This window comes from Salvia splendens, chromosome 14 (assembly GCF_004379255.2).
Source record: "Salvia splendens isolate huo1 chromosome 14, SspV2, whole genome shotgun sequence".
NCBI classification, from domain to species: Eukaryota; Viridiplantae; Streptophyta; class Magnoliopsida; order Lamiales; family Lamiaceae; genus Salvia; species Salvia splendens.
In genome coordinates, this window is record NC_056045.1 from 17,928,642 (window position 1) to 17,950,256 (window position 21,615).

Here is a 21,615-nt window from a genome sequence, read left to right on the forward strand (position 1 = left end):
TAGCTACTGAAGAAGATGCTGAGAAATCCACTGATGAAGATAATGGTGGAAAAAAGTGATTGATTCTTACTATATATCTCAACTTTGTTATGATGTGTTGCTGATTCCTTGGTTGTTTCAAGCTTTATCATCATTTTTCTACTTCTATTTTATTGACATTCAGTTTGTAAATTTCATTTTGATTGCTTTTCAATTAAATAGTTTCGGTGAGGAGTGATCATTTTCAAGATGAAACTGAGTTTTTCATATTTTTTTTTGGTTCAAATAAATTTCCCTTAATTTTATTTTTGTCTTCTCATTTGCTAATCAATCAATCAATTACCATTAAAAACAATAAATTAACCATACTTGCCACTATAATTCAGAGACTATATAGCTAATTATAGAACAATTTAGTGCTGATACGAGAGGAACAATATAGGTAGATTGAAGAATTGTATGTCACGACCGCCCTTACTAAGGATAGTGAAGACGGAGAAAACGTGACGAGGGGAGGGACTAAGGAGCGGGGAAGAAAAGGGGGACGCAATGAAAGACAACAATAAAGGACGAGATTGAATATGAAAACCCAATTAACTTCAAAAAGAAATATTTTGGTCTATCGAATAGTTAAACAACGGATTAATGTCTCAAGGTAAATAATGTCATAACGTCGTGTGGGGAAAAACGAAAGACTTTAACAAGAACGATTCAAAACACGGCAGCGGAAAAACAAGTATCAAAGGAGAGTCATAGGATGACGCCCATGTATGAAGACACGACGCATCCGGGAATTCCTAAAGCTCACTCAACATCCATCGCAACATCCCGCTCAACCTGCAAAATTTTAAAAAGAAATGCAGGGCTGAGTACTTGTTGTACTCAATGAGCTCATGCCGAAAACATTTTATAACAGTTATGTTATCCATACCAGTGAACTCGAGTTTTACATGTAGTTAAGAAATATCATCGAGAACACAAAAACATTTTCATAGTCTGGCCAGATAAAACAATCTCCTCACTTTCTCATCAATCAATCAATCATTCACATCCTCTTACCATAGTGCGACGAAAGTGAGGCCACACTATTCGCCCACGAGACCGGCCGACTCGCAAGGACGGCTCCCGATCCCACCTGTGTGCACAGCCTGATAGGGTTTGCGGCCCTACTCAGACCCGAATTCGTTTATCATAGCCCTATAGCCTAATGGAGCGAACTCACAAACTAGGCATCAAGCACAATCTCAACATAGCTCTATAGCCTAACGGAGCAAGCTCAAACGAACTAGGCATCAAGCACAATCTCAACATAGCCCTATAGCCTAACGGAGCAAGCTCAAACGAACTAGGCATCAGGCAACAATCTCAACATCAAAACAACCATGGCATGACATTACATTTTAAACCACCCTTATAGCTCCACAATCATATTTTTGAAACGTAAAAGAGTTTAGTAAAAGAAAGCTCACCTCGCTTGCTTAGACAACACAATACGCAAGTCAAAAGCAACCCTCGTTCCTTATGCTCACGTACGCACAACAACCCTTGTCAACACCACAACACAATCAGCCTTCCATCAATACAATTTAACATGCATGCCCTATCGTTCCTTTCATCGTTCTCTTAAATTACCCATCCCAAACATTCATCAACATAAGGAAAACATGCCATAATATTTCTCAACGTGTCACACATAACCACGCCATAAGATACGTTCCTTAATCACACATGCATCATGTAATTCATTCAAACTTGACAAGAGGTATTATATTAACATGACAGAAATCTGGTAGAACTGCGCACTCGTTTTGTAAAAATCATTAAAAATCCATCCGACCTCCGATGGGGCTGAAATTTTACCACAACACGGTAGACACATCAAGGATTATCCAGTTAAAACTTTACATCAAAATCACATCTTTAGGTCGGTAAAATAAAAAACGAAACTTACTGGACGAGAATACAAATTCTGACAGAACTGCGCAGTTAACTTCAAAAATTCATTAAAACTTCATCTTTCGTCAAACGAGGCTACAATTTATACACAACACAGAAGACATCTCAAATTTTACTCAGTTAAAAATTAGTTCCAAAATAAGATTGTTTGGTCGGTCAAACATACGTCGGAATTTACTGTTCGAACACCACAGTTTTCATGCTTCACAAATTCGAATTAGGATTTATGTATTATTCATCTAAACCCATTTATTCATGCTTCCAACACATAATCATGCTTCAAAAAGATCTCACAACCATGTTCTCATATGTTCACATATCATTCACCAACGATCATCCACAAGTTCATTCATACACATCAATAAACGCTTACACATATATTTTCTCATGTAATCCCACCCGATTAATTCTTAGATCTTCTACACTCACTATATGCATGAGGGAATCAAGAACAAGGATTCTATGGTAAGAAGGAGAAAGATGAATCAAAGTATACCTTTCTCTTGAAAAATAATCGGTAGAGGCAATGAATGGCTAGATTCTTCAACGATTATTGAGTTTCCAACTCCAAAACGAAGCAAGATGAAGAATTTGTGAAGGATTGGTGGGGAAGAGGGAAAAAGGCGTGTGGGAGGGAGAAGAGGGAGAGAAAAAGGCGTTGAAATAATGGGGCTAGGGTTTTGGTTTTTCCCTTTTTATATTCTAGGATTAATTCCCCACTTAAATAAACAAAAATAAAAAAAAATTTGTGGAGTAAAAATAGGGAAAAGGGACGTGTACTAGGGGAGTATTTTAAAAAGAAATTGAAATCCTCAATTAAATAGGAATAGGATTTATATTGGTAATTTCTTGTAGGAAAAGACTCCCACAAAATAGGTAACAAATAAATTAATACCACAAGTAATTGAAAGGCATATGGGCAAAAATTCTGTAGAATAGCATAGGGATAATTTGGTTTGGATTTAATTTGGATAAATATCCCAAAGCAATTAATTAAATCCAAGAAAGAAAGTATTATTTCCAATGGATAGGAGGGCCAAAAATTCCAAATAATATGGCTAGAAATATATGCATGATCCCACTTAATTAAATCCTCCCATTGGAAAACATATCATATTATTCAACATAACTCTCAACCATTAATTTCACATCGTTAACACAACCACATAGAAATCAATTCCCAAAAATGCATTTCCAAATCAACATCCACATTAATAAAATGAAAATAAGCCATCAAATAAAAAAATAATTATAAAAAAAAGTCAAAATTTTCCGGGGTGCTACATCCTTCCCCTCTTAACAGAAATTTCGTCCCGAAATTTGTTCGTCTTCCATAAACAATTCGGGGTACTTCTCTTTTATCCCATCAGTCCTTGTCGGTTTGTTGCTCCTGCCCTTCATTTCCTTTCAGTGCATACGCCCTAGCTTGCTGTGGGGCCACCTGTCGAATGGGTTGTGGTTGTTGCTGTTGTTCCCCATGTCCCGCCTATTCCACATTCCTCCTTTGTTGTTATGCGGGCACTCTCGAGACATGTGTCCATTTCCACCACAAGTGAAGCATCGGATGCCTCCAGCTCTGCACTCGCCAAAGTGGTACTTGGAGCACCGGTTGCAGTGGGGTGCCTTCTGTTGATTCCCTCTCGGCTGTAGCATGGCTTGTCGGTCATAGTCTTGTGTCTGACGGAAAGTAGAATGGTGTCGCTTGTTGTCATAAAGAGCTCGGTTGTCTTCCCACTTCCTCTTGTCTCGATAATTCGGTTGAGGTGTTGGTGGTGTAGGATTCGCTGCCGTCTCGTCCTTAGGCAGTGCTTCTTCCACATCTAAAGCGCAACTCAAAATTTCGGAGTAAGAGATTCCTCTGCGGCTGGCCACGGCTACCCTTATCTCTGGTCTAAGGCCAGAACGGAATTTTGCAGCCATCTTCTCATCGGTGTCCACTAACTCGGGCGCATATCGGGTCATTTCACAAAGAGTACGGTCGTACTCTGTCACCGTCATGTTTCCCTATTTCAGGGTGTGGAACTCCACTATCTTCGCCCGTCTATATCTCATGGGAATGTACTTGTCGTACACCTCTTCCTTGAATTCTTCCCATGTGAGCGCCTCACGGCGAGCAGGGTTCATAGTTCTTCGTTTAGTTTCCCACCAAAAATCGGCAGGCCCAGTCAGTTGATAAGTCACGCAAGCCAGACGTTCCCTATCGGTGCATCCCATGAAGTCAAATATACGCTCGAGGTCGCGTATCCAAGCCTCGCCTTCGGGGGCTCTCCCAGTCCGTCAAACTTTGGAGGGTTTTCCTTTCGGAAGTCCTTAATGTATTCTCTCTCTTGAGGTTGAGGTGGGGGTGGTGGTGGAGGCGGGGGTTGATTCCCGACACTTCCCTCTGACTGTTCCTCCACGTTGTTCTCCACTTGTGGGCCACGTCTGCGTCTCGGTGGCATTCTGGTCCAAAACACAAGTTAGCATCGTTGTTAGTATTCGTTGTTATCAAAATCATAACTTCCTTGCATTCGTCGCACTCTGACACTATATTGAGTGTCCTTGTGTGCGGGTTGTTTTATCCGTGCCATTTAAACGAAGATGAAGGTTTTCCAACATATATTTTATCTCGTTGTGATAGATCTAGGGTTCGTCAAGCGTCACCAAATTTGGGGCCGTCCTAAGGCTTCCTATGTTCGCATGCTTATGTCGTAGTACTTTTACACTTTCTCACACATAGCACACATTTACAACATCGTGTCACTCATGCTCATGTTCCAACGTAATCGTATCACCACATTATCATATTCACACATAACACATACTTAGGACACCATGCCAATCTTGCTCATGTCCCACATAATCACACCATAACAATATCATATTCGCACATACAACACGTGCTTAGATCATCTTGCCAATCATGCTCATATTCCACATAATCATATCATCAGAGTCTCATTTTCACACAACGTTTATTCACATACGTACACTTGCCAAAACATCATCATCATATCATCATCAATTTCATACATCGATCTCACATGCTTTTAATAACTTAAAACATACCTCACTTTCTTTGGTTGAGCGTGATGCTTTGGATGTTGAGCCTTCGTGACACTTCTAGTATAAGGTTTACTATTCTAGACTTAATATGAAAGAAGACTCTCGGACCAGAGCGAAAGAACGAAGCTCTGATACCACTTTGTCACGGTCGCCCTTACTAAGGATAGTGAAGACGGGGAAAACGTGACGAGGGGAGGGACTAAGGAGCGGGGAAGAAAAGGGGGACGCAATGAAAGACAACAATAAAGGACGAGATTGAATATGAAAACCCAATTAACTTCAAAAAGAAATATTTTGATCTATCGAATAGTTAAACAACGGATTAATGTCTCAAGGTAAATAATGTCATAACGTCGTGTGGGGAAAAACGAAAGACTTTAACAAGAACGATTCGAAACACGGCAGCGGAAAAACAAGTATCAAAGGAGAGTCATAGGATGACGCCCATGTATGAAGACACGACGCATCCGGGAATTCCTAAAGCTCACTCAACATCCATCGCAACATCCCGCTCAACCTGCAAAATTTTAAAAAGAAATGCAGGGCTGAGTACTTGTTGTACTCAATGAGCTCATGCCGAAAACATTTTATAACAGTTATGTCATACATACCAGTGAACTCGAGTTTTACATAAAGTTAAGAAATATCATCGAGAACACAAAAATATTTTCATAGTCTGGCCAGACAAAACAATCTCCCCACTTTCTCATCAATCAATCAATCATTCACATCCTCTTTCCATAGTGCGACGAAAGTGAGGCCACACTATTCGCCCACGAGACCGGCCGACTCGCAAGGACGGCTCCCGATCCCACCTGTGTTTACAGCCTGATAGGGTTTGCGGCCCTACTCAGACCCGAATTCGTTTATCATAGCCCTATAGCCTAATGGAGCGAACTCACAAACTAGGCATCAAGCACAATCTCAACATAGCTCTATAGCCTAACGGAGCAAGCTCAAACGAACTAGGCATCAAGCACAATCTCAACATAGCCCTATAGCCTAACGGAGCAAGCTCAAACGAACTAGGCATCAGGTAACAATCTCAACATCAAAACAACCATGGCATGACATTACACTTTAAACCACCCTTATAGCTCCACAATCATATTTTTGAAACGTAAAAGAGTTTAGTAAAAGAAAGCTCACCTCGCTTGCTTAGACAACACAATACGCAAGTCAAAAGCAACCCTCATTCCTTATGCTCACGTACGCACAACAACCCTTGTCAACACCACAACACAATCAGCCTTCCATCAATACAATTTAACATGCATGCCCTATCGTTCCTTTCATCGTTCTCTTAAATTACCCATCCCAAACATTCATCAACATAAGGAAAACATGCCATAATATTTCTCAACGTGTCACACATAACCACGCCATAAGATACGTTCCTTAATCACACATGCATCATGTAATTCATTCAAACTTGACAAGAGGTATTATATTAACATGACAGAAATCTGGTAGAACTGCGCAGTCGTTTTGTAAAAATCATTAAAAATCCATCCGACCTCCGATGGGGCTGAAATTTTACCACAGCACGGTAGACACATCAAGGATTATCCAGTTAAAACTTCACATCAAAATCACATCTTTAGGTCGGTAAAATCAAAAACGAAACTCACGGACGAGAATACAAATTCTGACAGAACTGCGCAGTTAACTTCAAAAATTCATTAAAAATTCATCTTTCGTCAAACGAGGCTACAATTTATACACAACACAGAAGACATCTCCAATTTTACTCAGTTAAAAATTCGTTCCAAAATAAGATTGTTTGGTCGGTCAAACACACGTCGGAATTTACTGTTCGAACACCACAGTTTTCATGCTTCACAAATTCGAATTAAGATTTATGTATTATTCATCTAAACCCATTTATTCATGCTTCCAACACATAATCATGCTTCAAAAAGATCTCACAACCATGTTCTCATATGTTCACATATCATTCACCAACGATCATCCACAAGTTCATTCATACACATCAATAAACACTTACATATATATTTTCTCATGTAACCATCAATCCCACCCGATTAATTCTTAGATCTTCTACACTCACTATATGCATGAGGGAATCAAGAACAAGGATTCAATGGTAAGAAGGAGAAAGATGAATCAAAGTATACCTTTCTCTTGAAAAACAATCGGTAGAGGCAACGAATGGCTCGATTCTTCAACGATTATTGAGTTTCCAACTCCAAAACGAAGCAAGATGAAGAATTTGTGAATGATTGGTGGGGAAGAGGGAAAAAGGCGTGTGGGAGGGAGAAGAGGGAGAGAAAAAGGCGTTGAAATAATGGGGCTAGGGTTTGGGTTTCTCCCTTTTTATATTCTAGGATTAATTCCCCACTTAAACAAACAAAAATAATAAAAAAAAAATTTGTGGAGTAAAAATAGGGAAAAAGGACGTGTACTAGGGGAGTATTTTAAAAAAAATTGAAATCCTCAATTAAATAGGAATAAGATTTAAATTGGTAATTTCTTGTAGAAAAAGACTCACACAAAATAGGTAACAAATAAATTAATCCCACAAGTAATTGAAAGGCATATGGGCAAAAATTATGTAGAATAGCATAGGGATAATTTGGTTTGGTTTTAATTTGGATAAATATCCCAAAGCAATTAATTAAATCCAAGAATGAAAGTATTATTTTCAATGGATAGGAGGGTCAAAAATTCCAAATAATATGGCTAGAAATATATGCATGATCCCACTTAATTAAATCCCCCCCCCCCATTGGAAAACATATCATATTATTCAACATAACTCTCAACCATTAATTTCACACCGTTAACACAATCACATAGAAATCAATTCCCAAAAATGCATTTCCAAATCAACATCCACATTAATAAAACGAAAATAAGCCATCAAATAAAAAAATAATAAAAATAAAAAAAGTCAAAATTTTCCGGGGTGCTACATTGCATGAGCAAGTGAGATGATGCAATATTATCCCACAGAATAATAAGTACTACTGTTAATTAAATAGATGATATAACATGGTTTATATTTTTTTTGAATTACCTTTGATTTATAATTAGAATTATAATTACATGTACAATATGCATGTATATAATGTAACAGAAAATAATAACTTCTCGATAATCTAGCTTATGCTAAAAACACAATAATAGAAAAGCAAATAAACAAGTACACTATAATTTGTATGGTGGTTTTCATTTTCAATTGAATCTTGAAAAATCGACGACTAGGAAAGTATTAGGATTAAATTTTGATAAATTGGATATATGTTCCATGCTTTTAAATTTCATCAGTAGCTTAAATTTTGGAAATTATCATTTGATGTTGTTTACATATTTGCTTTAATTTTTTTGTTTATGAATTATGATGGTGAGTTTTCTTCAATTTACCTTTTGATTTATAATTTTTAAAATTAAAAGTGAAATAGTTGAATTAAATAGACATATCTATCTATACTAATATAATGAGGGAGTTGTTGACACTCTTCTCAAAGAGTGGGAAAGTCATCCATTGAGGAAAAAAAGCAAACATTATTTAAAAAGCAAAAGAAAGTGATGCTCTGCCAGGGAGATGGTGGGTGGGGGGAGAGACGGGGACGTGAGGTGTTGCATTGTAGGGTTTTACAAATTCATTTTTGTGAGTATTATTTGGATTTTATTTTAGGTATTTAGTGGGCTTTTGGTGTATTGGATTTTGGAGTATATTTTTGGTTTTAAATAAGGCTATAAAATTATGTAATTGATGGAGTACCATTTTTTATTAAATGGACTTTTAATTTGGGTACTGGATTCTATTAGTATTATGTTTTAAACTAAGTTTTAATTTCAACTCCTAATTTATTTGAGTTTGTATAATATGACTACTATATTTTTATAATTTAATTCTTTTTCAATAAGTAATTAAATTTATATGTAGTTAGAATTGAGTTGATTTTGATTTACTCATATTGTTATTTTTTAGATTTCTCAAAATATTGGAATACGAATATATTATCATGCACTCCGTATTACTCCATATTCAAATCTTGCTAAACCAAATAATAATAATAATAATGATAAAAAAGCGAAACAAAATGAATGTCAATAACAAACAATATTGCATTACAACAACATTTTTTTAATACGAACACGTAGTATGTGTTTTTTTCTTGATATTAGCATTAGATCGTACATTTGGTGCTACTTTAACGCAAGAGGGAAACTAAAATTTTCGTGTCTCTTTTTATTTTTTCTTAATTTATTTCATCATGTTTGTGTATATTTTCACGTTTTTTAATTTAATTTAGAAAAAAATGAATATATTAACTGTGAAAACACTTTTATTTTGATATTTGTTTGCTCATATCGGTCTAATTCTTAAAAGATATTCCTTCTATACCACAGAATTCGGATAATTGGGTATGACGTGGGTTTTAATGTGTGATAGGTAAAAGTAAGAGAGAATGATAGTGGATAGTGAGTGCCATAAATAATAAAGTAAAAAATAAGTTATTAATTTTGTAAAATGCGTAATATTTTTTCTTATTTTAGTTGATTAATTAAGAATGTGAAGTTAGTAATATAACACTGAAAAAATATTATATTAATATAGATTAATGGAGATGATCTTAAAAGTGTAATTGTGCAAATAACCTTTGGCGCCTTCTCTTTATTAAGTGGAGCACATTAATATCATATTTTCAGCGTCAGGGTTTTGAGAAAAAAAATGCTATCTCGATAAAGGAAATTATACATAACTTTTGGCACATTCTCTTTGTTAAGTTATTTAAGAAATGTTAAGTTATCTCGATAAAAAAATGCTACCCCGAAGACTGCTAAGAGCTGATGCAGATGCACGGGGAGAAGCATGGGTTTTCGTGTATGTTAGGCAGCACAGATTGTATGCATTGGGAGTGGAAGAACTGTCCTGCTGCCTGGAAGGAGTTCTACACGACCGGCTACAAGGGAAAGAATCTGATACGAGCCTATTATTATTATTATTATTATTATTATTTAGTTTAGATATTACAGGGATTTAGCATATCTTTTTCTATATCTTTGTTTTCTTGTTCATTAAGTCAGTAGCATTATAAATAGGATAGACTGTTATCTTTTTTATTCATTCAATCAATTAATGAAATATTTTATCTCCCAAATATAACGTGTGTTTTCCAATCCTAATTTTGGATTCCCTCCGCCGATCCTAATTGGACGCCGGAGTATTCTATCAATCGCCGAGTTATCTGCCCGACGGGAGCGACTCCCGCGCACAGAAACTCTGCAATCGTCCGCCGAGCCTGTTGGCCGCCGGAAATTTATCTCCACCGCCGAGCGAAACTCGCCGTCGGTGCTTGTTAAGGGAAACGCTCCTTAACAACTGGTGCTTTCATTGAGAGCTGACCCTCCCACCATCTCGAACCGAAGCTACACCGCTGCCCGACGGAAAACATTCCGCGCACAGCAACTGCTTTGGTTGTCGAGTCCCGCCTGTCCGCCGAGCTCTAGCCGCAGGACAACACTACGTCTGTAACGCCCGACGGGAAGGATTCCCGCGTGCCGCGCCGAAGTCAGACGATCATCATCCACCACAGCCACGCCTCAGTCCGTCAACATGTCATACGACTACGCCGGCTATCGTCGTCGTCAATACGACTTCCCTCAGGCCACACAGCCATTCCGTCCCTACCATCCGACCCAACCTCGCCGTGTAACCAGTTGGGACCCTCCAAGCATCCGGGTGGAAGTACTCCGCCCGCCGTAGTGGCCTGATCCAGAATCACCCTACGTCTCACACCACTTGGATCCACATGATCGTCGCCCACGGCCGAGATACCAGCCCATCGGGTACCGCGATCGCGCGCAAGACGCTTGGCCCCGACACCGCAGCGGCTACGTCGAGAGGGGTGGCCACCTATCTGATCGCGGAGAGCATCAGACCAAATTAGGGTTTGATCGCTACCCGACAACCGCAACGCAGCGGCACCGCCCAACGTGCTGGGACCCACCGGCGCAACAGCAGGACCGCGGCTACCCGACCGTTGACCGGCCCAGACGCTCGGAGACGTGCTGGGACCGACCTCGCCCTCGGGAGGAGGTGAGAGTGCGAGTCCAGCCCGCCTCCCACCAGCCCCGCTACTCCACCGAAAAGCCAACGTTGGACCTGTACAGTCAGCCCGCACGTGTGACCAGTCAAACTCCGGAGCAGCCACGCCTGCCGCTAATACGGGTCTCCCAGGCGGAGAAGTCAGAACGGTCCAGGTTGGGTCTCTGCTGGCACTGTTCCGAGAAATGGGTGATGGGACATGTGTGTAAACAACGCATTCTCTGTTATGCGGATGATGGGGAGGAGTTTGAGGAGAACATTCAAGATGAGAATTTAGCCGAAGAGAAAACTAATAATACTCCCACGATAGGATTCGGTGATGATGTTCCCAATGACATTACCGATGTTCACAATGATGGCGCTCCTCTTGATGTTCCAAACAACGAGTCCCCTGGAGAGTTCGTCAAGAACAAAGGGATTGTCATGAACGACAACAAGTCACTGCAAGTGCTCGTTGGGGTATATGATGAGAAGATTGGTGAAAAGGAGGAGACATTGCTAGAAGATAAAGAGGAGGATGGTTCTATTGGTGATTACACTGTTTTCCACGAAAGTGCTTGTGTCTATAAGGATTTGAATGTTGGTGATGTTACAAGTCTGAATCAACGATCAACATCACTCGACGCCGATCCAAGGTTGATTCCTCTGCGAAATAACACGCCGTGTTTGAGCATTCATGACTGTGTGGCAGAACTTTCCATTTTAGCGTTGAATTTGGACGACCACATTAGTCTACCTTTGTTGATTTTTTATGGAGGTGAAGAAGGGAGACGTTCAGCTGTTCAATGTGTGTTTGATCCAGGAGGAGTTGCCACGCCGAAGCTTCTGATTTCAACTCTCCTTTTTGCTTCATGGTTCCCACCTTGAGGACAAGGTGGATTTTAACCGTGGGGAGTTGATACGAGCCTATTATTATTATTATTATTATTATTATTATTTAGTTTAGATATTACAGGGATTTAGCATATCTTTTTCTATATCTTTGTTTTCTTGTTCATTAAGTCAGTAGCATTATAAATAGGATAGACTGTTATCTTTTTTATTCATTCAATCAATTAATGAAATATTTTCTCTCCCAAATATAACGTGTGTTTTCCAATCCTAATTTTGGATTCCCTCTGCCGATCCTAATTGGACGCCGGAGTATTCTATCAATCGCCGAGTTATCTGCCCGACGGGAGCGACTCCCGCGCACAGAAACTCTGCAATCGTCCGCCGAGCCTGTTGGCCGCCGAAAATTTATCTCCACACTCGCCGCCGGTGCTTGTTAAGGGAAACGCCCCTTAACAGAATCCCACGAGGATCCTCGAGGTCGTAGCTGATTACCGGCTGTGGATTTGGCATGCGTATTTTGGGGTAGCCGGATCGAACAACGACCTCAACGTTCTCAACTCGTCGCCCCTTTTCAACGAGCAGTGCCAGGGCGTCGGTCCGGCCATCAGTTTTGTCGCCAACGGCAATCAGCATGATATGGGCTACTACTTGGCGGATGGGATATACCCTAGGTGGCCCGTCTTTGTGAAGACGATCAGATGCGCATCAGATGAGAGGAAGGCCTACTTTGCGGAACGACAGGAGTCGGCGCGCAAGGACGTAGAGCGCGCATTTGTGTGCTCCAGTCTCGATGGGCGGCAATTAGGGGTCCAACGCGTTTGTGGCATGTCGACTGCATTGCTGATATAATGTACGCTTGTATTATCATGCACAACATGATTGTCGAAGATGAAGGTGTACAACTGACTAGTTGGGCCAACGACGATAATGAAGCCGGTCCAAGCCACGGAGTGGCTGCCCCCAACGTACGAAGCGGGGTACCTCATGATGAAGTCGGTTGCCTCCAAGCACATGCCGACATGCGCCAAGTGAATGCTCATATTCGACTCCAAAAGGATTTAATTGAAGAGTTGTGGGGGCGGAGGACTGCACGGCGTTAGTTTTTTTTTTAATTATGTAATTTTTTTAATGTAACTTTTTTTTAATTATGTAACTTTTTTTTAATTAATGTACTTTTTTTAATTAAATATTATTATTGAATTTTCCCGTATTTATGTCGTAAATTTAATTCCGTATTTTGTGTGATTGTTAATTATTTATTTTTTTATAATTTTGTTTATTGTGGCTAGGCTATGACTGGCCTATTGCTTGTCCAGATGCTCGTCCTGATGATGTGTCAGGAGGAGTTTTTAGTGTTGCTGATGTGGCATGGGAAGTTTGTGGTTAGGCTATGGCGGGTCTATTTCTATCGTGGATGCTCTTATAAACCAGTTTTATAAAAAAATAACTCCGATCAACTTATAGCCAACTATTATATTCTCTTCTGCAATAGAGCAAGAGCTCAAATAGTATCCGTGTAATTTTTTTTGTTACAAACTTATAGATACACAAATGTAGAACTCCGTGATTTAATATATTACCTTCATTTACGAAAAATAATCTTTTTTTTCTTTTGATTAATTCACCTAAATTCATAAATATATTGTTCTGTTTAATTTTATATACTAGGAGTGGTATTTATCTTATTGTTTAACTTTCCAGTTTTGAGGAAATGGGTAAATTAAACAATTTCTTTTATCGATAAAATAATTTACCAGCTTCCGTTGTTTAGAGCATTGCGTCGTCGGAGGCGGACGCGGACGTCCCATGCGGACGAGAGGTCATCCGCGGGTGTGCGCGGACGTCTGTCGTAACGTCCGCAATTGCGGCGTCCCGGCGAACGTCCCAAATTTTTGATTTTTTTTTAAAAAAAACTCTATATGTACGGCTCGTTGAACTTCATTTCATTCGCACCACTTATATTAACAAGTTTCTCTTCTCTCTCTCTACGGTTCTATCGGTAAATCAAAAATGGCTAGTGGTAGTGGTGCGGGTGGCAGTGGTAGTGGTGGGGATGCTGCTGACACAAGGCGGCAAATTAATGAACGGTTGCGGGCTTATACATCCGCCGAGATAAATCGTTTGGTACAAGAGCACCTGCAGCGGTAGCTGCAGCCGGTGGTACCTCGTCCCATCCATCGTTGAGCTGTAGTACCCTGAGACCACATCACTGCATATCGCCGGTTGTTTGAGGACTACTTCGCGGAGGAGCCGCAGTTTGGGGAGAACTTTTTCCGACAGCGTTTTAGGATGCACCGGCCGCTATTTATGAGTATCGTAAATGCTTAAGAGCGTCGGTACATGTATTTCAGGTTCAGGGAGAATGCGAGTGGTAGACCCGGTTACACGCCTATATAGAAGTGCAATGCCGCAATCAGGCAGCTGGCATACGGAGGCGCGGCCGATATGTTCGACGAGTACCTCCACATCGGCTAGACGATTGCCCGCGAGTGTCTGAAGTACTTTTGTCAGAGCGTTATTGAGATATACCGGGAAAGGTATCTTCGGAAGCCTACCCCCGAAGACTGTTTGGCTCTGATGGATATGCACGGGAATCAGCATGGGTTTCCGGGAATGTTGGGCAGCATAGATTGTATGCATTGGGAGTGGAAGAACAGCTCTGCCGCTTGGAAATGATGGTACACGACCGGCTTCAAAGGCAAGAATTCCACGATGATCCTCGAAGCCGTAGCTGACTACCGGCAATGGATCTGGCATGCGTATTTTGGAGTATCCAAGTCGAACAACGACATCAACGTCCCAAATTCGTCGTCCCTTTCAACGAGCAGTGCATAGGCATTGGTTCGGCCGTCAGTTTCGTCGTCAACGACAACCAGCACGATATGGGCTATTATTTGGCTAATGGGATATACCCTAGTTGGCTTGTTTTTGTGAAGACGATCAGATGTCCAATCGATGAAAAGAAGGTCTACTTTGTGGGCCGACAGGAGGCAGCGCGCAAGGATGTGGAGCGGGCCTTTTGGTGTGCTACAGGCTCGATAGGCGGCAGTGAAAGGTCCAACACGACTGTGGTATCCTGAGTGCATCGCTGATGTCATGTACGCATGTACTATCATGCACAACATGATTGTCGAAAATGAAAGTCCAGCGCTGACTGATTGGACCAATGATGATGTCGATGCTGCCGGTCCAAGCCACGGCGCTACCACCGCCAATGTACGAATGGGGATACCTCATGGGAACGCCGATCAGGTCCGTGCATTTGCCGACATGCGCCAACAAGAAGCTCATATTCGACTCCGAAATGATATAATTGAAGAGTTGTGGGCGCGGAGGGGTGCACATTGAACAATGTATTTAATTATGTATGTTTTTTTTAAAATAAAATGGTTGCATTTTCTCTGTATTCGTGTCGAAATTTTAATTCCGTAAAATTGCATATTTGTGAATTTGTGAATTTTGATTATTGGGATGTCCGTCGGGATATGCTTGGGATGTCCGCTATTGTGCAGTAGGATGTCCTTATCACGTGACAGGAGGTATTTTGGGATGTCCGTCCCTATCGTGGATGCTCTTAATTTGCACTTCCATAAATTTGCCGGTAAAAAAAGAACCGCAGTTTGGGAGTTGGGTGACAGGAGCACGGCCTTTCGCATCCGCGCCGGCGCCGTCTCAGTCCTAACAGAATCGTCATCGCCAAGGAGTAGTCGGCGGCTGAGACGGTGCTTCTGCTGATCGGATTCAATTTATTCGTCGCCGGCGGGAGCTTCCTCAGTTGGGGCTTCGGCGCAATCAAGCTTGTAATTTCTAGCTCAATGTTCCTTTTTCACTTTCTCTAACTTTCTAATAGTAGTATGTTCTAACTGATATGCATGTAGATTTACTATTTAAAATTGGTGAATTAATAAAGAGTTATCAAAAAAAATGTTTTGACGGAAAAATTTGCTGGTGTCTGACGACAATGAAGTGGAAAATGAGCGAGTTTGAGCCGTGAGAAACTGATACTCTTTCTCCCTTAATTATACACTCCGCCTAAATATCATTATTTGAATACTTGTGGGCTATGGATTTAGGCATTGTTAGCTTCACATGTTACATCGGTGTATCTTTTTCCTTCATGATTTTATTTCAAAAAATTGAATGCTGGTAACATTATAATTGATATCATATATGTGCTCTTGCTATGGCTTGTTCAAATGCTATAGGGGTAAATCTATACTACCAATGGAGTTAGAAATTATGGACATGCCCAATTGATGGTATTATAAGTTACTATAAATAGACTAAAGTGATCCAAAATAGTCAAAGAAACTGAATGAAATTTCTAATCTTGATTTTTTCTGTGACTGTTAAATTCAACCCTGTGTTTTCAGATATGGTATGAGTTCTAGAGTGTGAACAATATGGACCTGTTTTGTACTGGACTGGAGTGCTAGCCAAGGACTCTTAAGTAGCAGGCTGGGTTCATTGTGTTACACATGAACATAGTACTGCCTCTATTAGTTTTTGTTATCTTTGCATGATGATTGGATAAGTAGCTATCTGTGGCTCATCTATTACGCTTACATTTTCCGGTATATGTGTTTTTAGCTTCAACTATATCGAGGCTCACACCTCATACTCTGATTTACACTGCGCCATACTGGGAGGGTGGTTGTAGTATTAGCAAGCAAAACTAGGTGGGTAGAAAACATGTTGACTGAAACTTTTGTTGGATGTAATGGCCTAATCAAAACTAGCATAGTATAAAAAACATTGAAACAATCTGTTTACTCATTTATGGACATAGAATAGATGGAACCAAATCAACCATGAATTGGTTGTTCTTGAACAAATCAGAAGGGGCTTTAGTGTTTAGTTCAGATGTACGGAAGCATTAAGCACTCTTATCTGATAATCCTTTTCTTTTATTGTTAAATCTTGGAAAATGGAATTAGGAAAATGCATGCATTCCCATTTTATTGTTGTGGACTTGTCATTTTCTTTTCCAGATCAGATGAGATTTGTCTCCATATATATGAATCCAATTGTTTAATTACCTAATTTTAAAATTAGGAAACATATACTCTCTTTATTGCCTTGGACTTGTTGTTGCTTCTGTTTTTTAATTAATTTTCAAGATTTCCCACCTATAATTCCTTGTCCATTATGAAGTTACCAATTGTAAGAGCTAATAGGTAATAAATAACTCATACACTGTGAAGTCAGTTCTTTCTAGTCGTTTTCAACTCTTCACAATTTTCCAGTCATCTAAACTCAATAGAACTGAAGTGGGCTGGTGGTGTTACATGGTTTTCTACTTATCTATATACAAAAATGCAGCTTACTCAGTGGGTTACATAATCTTGTAGTCCTATGTCCTCTATATTCATCTATTTATCATATAATTGAGCTTGCTTGACCTATACATGACCACAACTAGCGACTTGTGTCTAATTGCGCTGTATTATGTATTGATGAAGTAAATTATAGTGTCATATGTTAATGCTAAGATCATACGTCAATACTTAATTTTTTAGAATTACATAGAATTAGTAAAAGGTGTATATTGGGATATGTTAATGTAAATTTGGTCACTCTTCATGATGATTATGTTATTAGTCATTTTCCAATTATATGTCATATTTGAAGGAACACAACCATAGAGTCGTGTAGCATTTTATACTTAATATGGTCATGTTAGCAAGTCATTGTATACACATCCTTGTACCCAGATTATAGTCCATATTCATTTTTGTTCCAAAAGCCTACCTTCTTTTCTGTAATATGCCACCATGTAATGATCAAAGTTAATATATGATCAAAGTCCATATATTGAACAATGTGGCCTTTTTATACATTGACGTTGATTGAATATCCATGTGTTGCAGGGGCTGGAGATAGAAAATGGAAATCGCTTGGGGGAAATGAGGATGCTATGAAGTACGGACAAGAATAAGATGCACCTAAACGCTGCTATTGGTTCATTCCCCAGATAATAAAATAAGAAAAAGAAATGGAACAGAGATTGGCTATAACTTTCTTTTTAGTCTGTAAATTTTTCACTGAACACGATGAATTCATCCCCATCCCCACCCCACCAAAACTGATCTTAGTTCAGAACTTTTTTTGTTTGTATACTGAGAAACAAATTGTTTGTTCGTCATTAAGGCTGGAAGATTCTTATGAAGTGGAGTATGTGTTTGTGAGAGCACAAGCTTGACATTAATATGGCTACCTTCTTAACCACACATCTTCTACCTTTGTCTCCGTGAGGATGGAGGCAAATTATAACATAAATGAATATGGACTGTGAATCTCCACTATGTCCAAGAAATATAAGAGTTTCTAAATCTTCGATTTCCCTTAGCTGTTGGAACGTAGGAAATAGACCTCATTGCAACTTTTAAAAATTTTGTTATTGAAATGCATAGAACCTTTGTGTGTCCTGTCTCAATGATGCTGGATGCGGTAATCAGTGCAAGTCTCCATCACTTTTGTAATTTGAGGGGTTTTCTTGTCCCAAGAGGAAGTCGTGTAATAGGTTAATCGTTACTAAAATCACATACTTCATATGTAATTGACTTCATTTTGATATCATATTTGACCTTTAAAATGCAGCTTATGGTAATTGGCTATTCATTTATTCAATAACTCGATTTTCAAATATGATTTGCCATTTGGATAACTACAAAATTAGACACCAGTTTTAAAACATAAATAACCCCGATCAAATTATGGCCTGGTACTATAGAAGTAGCAGTATTCTCTTTTGCATCAGAACAAGAGTTAAGATTGATTGTATCCAATAATCGAGTGTAAAATTTTCATTAAAAAGTATACACAAATGTAGGACTCGGGATCTCTATAGATCATTGTTAAGTATGTTTAGTTTAATATATTGTCTCTACTCATGAAAATCGGCTTTTTTTCATTTCGGTCTATCCAAAAAAAAAATTAATTTGATAAGTTTTTATCTTTAATGAATAGATAGCTTTATCTATCTCTCTATTTTATTTGAGCTATTTTTCTTGGGTAAAGGAGTATTAAAATTCCTATCATTTACTACTAAGATAGTAATACTCCATCCGTCTCATAATAATATGCACTCTTTCATTTTTAATACGTCCCAAAAGAATATGCACTTTTCAATTTTGAAAACTATTTTCTCTCGAATAATGTTAGACTCATTCTCCACTAATAATACTTTAATTACTTTTTCTCTTGACCTCTCTCTTGCTTTTCTATTTACATTAAAATCCGTGCCGAACTCTCTCTTACTTTCCATATTTACATTAAAATCCGTGTCGAACTCAAGTGCATATTCTTTGGGGACAGAGGGAGTAGTATTTTTCATGGACGAAGGAGGTAGTGACTCCTTAGGTTGTTGAATTCCTAAAATGTACACTAGATCAGTAATTCAATTTTCCCTTTAAAAATGTATTATTTATTTTCAATCAATCGAAAAAAAATCAGCAATAGAACTTTATAAAGCTTCTATTTTCTGTAGTATTTTAATTTTTATTTTAGTTGTAGTAATTTCTGGATGTCCTACCACTCTCATGAGTGAAGATACTCTTTTTTTAAGCCATCGTTAGTCCTTCTCATTTCTCATTCATTGCCCCTCATTCGGGTATGTATTAATTTGACTTTGTTGGGAGAGTTTTCATGGTTATTGTTGCTTCTGTTAACAGAACTCCAGGGAGGGAATTTTAATTATATCCACTTATATTTCTTCAATAATATGATTCTAAACAGTTTTTAAAATAAAACCCCATTTTATCTCTAGACAAAAAAAAAAGATTATAAAAAGTAATTACCTTTTCTGACTTTTTCTAAAATAAGGCTATATCTTCACCTCTTCACCAGTTTTGCTTCAACTTACAAGAAACCAAAAACATAGTTGCCCCAATATCACAACTACTACTATTATAACATCAATGGCTCACATGTAGAATCCATGTTTTTCTCGGCAACAAGAGAAATATATGTCACAAAATGGCGAGCAACAGTTATAGTGACCAGCTGGAATAGATCGTTATGGCCGGGAGCTGGGTTACTCCATCCTTCACATATACAAGACCTGGTCGCAGTGTAACCGAAATTCATGTTCAAGAATGTCTCCGTCTGAAGGGCATATCAATGAATTTCGATTATATCATCTCCATCACGTTTAAACATGCATTAGAGAGTAAAAGGAAAGGGCAGAAAGCAATATTTCCTAAGAAGATAGAAAGAGCAGCACAAATACGAAAGCCAAGAAAACAGAAGGGTAAGTACTTGTTGGGAATGCAACGGCAGAGAACCAATCACTAAAATGTGCAGCATAGAGAAATTTTGCAAGCGAAAGTGAAACGCCCAGCATATCACCTTGCCATTGGCATTGGCAGAATATTCAGCTACAAGTTTATCTTTCTCCCTTACATCAGTTTCAAATCTCAGCCTAGCATCAATACCATTTCTAAAAGCAGATGTTTGAATGGCATGCTCGTCAACATCATCCATAACGAAGAATGCCCCTAGTACATTGACATTTCCCCTCACAAGAGTGCCGGATTCCTGGAATGGACTTCCCTTGGAAGATTTGTAGAAAGTGAGTAGTCTTTCTACCTTGTCTTGCCTATCCCTGAGTTTCATGATATCTGAAAAGGCTTCTCGTTGTAAGCGCTTCAAGATATCAATCTGTAAATCACACCATTTGAATAGTTTGTAATGCCCCATCTCATAGCTGATCCTACCAACAAACAATCAACCCCACAAGTCAAGGTTAAACAGCTATTCAAACATTTTAACAATTCAGTGCTGCTACAAAACTAAGCAAGCAGAAAGGCGAAAGTCCTTCATTCTACCATCAAAATGCCATATACAAAAAATTGTTTTTTCTATCCTAATACTTCCTCCAAGAAATAGGCATTAAGCCAGTCCAAACTCCAAAGAGATTAAACTATTGTCCTCAACATCAAATATCTTGTGATGGAACTATACATGCACACTAAGCTCGTGGCAGAAGAGTTTATTTTATTCCTAAATAGTCAGCCCTTTATTTTCACATCTACATTGTAAAGAGTTGTTTTCCATTCACATATTTTCAGCACCAAATTAACTCCGGAATCAAAAATCACCAAACCAAAAAATGCATACATAAAAGAAATCAAGATGAAAATATCAGAAATTGAGGGAATACCGGACTATGGCGGCGGCCAGAGTTAAGGATGCCGTGAGCCAAGTCGTGCGCCGTTGTGGCAAGCCATTTGAGCAGCTCAGCGGCGGAGGAAGGTGGGGTCGAGTGCCAGAAAAATACTCCCAACGGCTCATGGTTGTCACCGCCGTGTCTGCGGTGAAAAACAGAGATGGATAATTGGAGAAGAAAGACTTCAGTTGGGATTGGGCCTTGTTCTATTAATTACTCCCTTGACTATTGAATAATTAGATGGTTTCCGTTAAAAAATAAAGACAGATTAGTCAAAAATGGTAAATTATATTCTAATTATCATTATTTATTAAAAGTATTTTTTATTGAATATTTTATGTAATGTAATGCCACGGAAACACTAAAAGGGCTACCGATTTTATATGTATATTAATGTTAACAAATTAGAAAAAGTTATACTCCTATAAGACTATATTTTATGTGATCATCTATAAAATATGGAGTAATAATTTGGCCATATCATGATAACATGTTTTTAGATTTTTAAGTAAGATATTAGTTTTTCAAATTTGGTTCATCTTTTTATTTGGGT

At 38.8% G+C, this 21,615-nt stretch overlaps 1 protein-coding gene and 2 long non-coding RNA genes across 3 annotated transcripts; 1 reads left to right on the forward strand and 2 right to left on the reverse strand.

Moving 5' to 3' along the window:
• Window positions 1–1,409: 1,409 nt before the first annotated feature.
• LOC121764986 lies at window positions 1,410–7,257 on the reverse strand. Its single transcript, XR_006042674.1, has 3 exons — window positions 7,119–7,257; window positions 6,130–6,204; window positions 1,410–1,523 (listed from the first exon to the last, which is right to left on the reverse strand). It is a non-coding gene; the product is annotated as an uncharacterized LOC121764986 (long non-coding RNA).
• Window positions 7,258–15,507: 8,250 nt separating this feature from the next.
• Window positions 15,508–18,070, forward strand: LOC121764689. Its single transcript, XR_006042601.1, has 2 exons — window positions 15,508–15,693; window positions 17,764–18,070. It is a non-coding gene; the product is annotated as an uncharacterized LOC121764689 (long non-coding RNA).
• Window positions 18,071–19,713: 1,643 nt separating this feature from the next.
• Window positions 19,714–21,247, reverse strand: LOC121764848. Its single transcript, XM_042160874.1, has 3 exons — window positions 21,057–21,247; window positions 20,153–20,606; window positions 19,714–19,999 (listed from the first exon to the last, which is right to left on the reverse strand). The coding sequence occupies exons 1-3, from the start codon at window positions 21,185–21,187 to the stop codon at window positions 19,802–19,804; spliced, it is 783 nt and encodes a 260-aa protein (XP_042016808.1). The 5' UTR covers window positions 21,188–21,247; the 3' UTR covers window positions 19,714–19,801.
• Between the last annotated feature and the right edge of the window lie 368 nt (window positions 21,248–21,615).

Excerpts from the sequence above, each read along its gene's own strand:
- LOC121764848 (XM_042160874.1), bottom strand. The coding sequence starts at position 21,187 with ATGAGCCGTTGGGAGTATTTTTCTGGCACTCGACCCCACCTTCCTCCG. Across the intron at positions 20,607-21,056 it reads CTGGCCGCCGCCATAGTCCG|GATCAGCTATGAGATGGGGC; the intron begins GTATTCCCTCAA and ends GTTTGTTGGTAG. Across the intron at positions 20,000-20,152 it reads TGCCGTTGCATTCCCAACAA|ACGGAGACATTCTTGAACAT; the intron begins GTACTTACCCTT and ends TATGCCCTTCAG.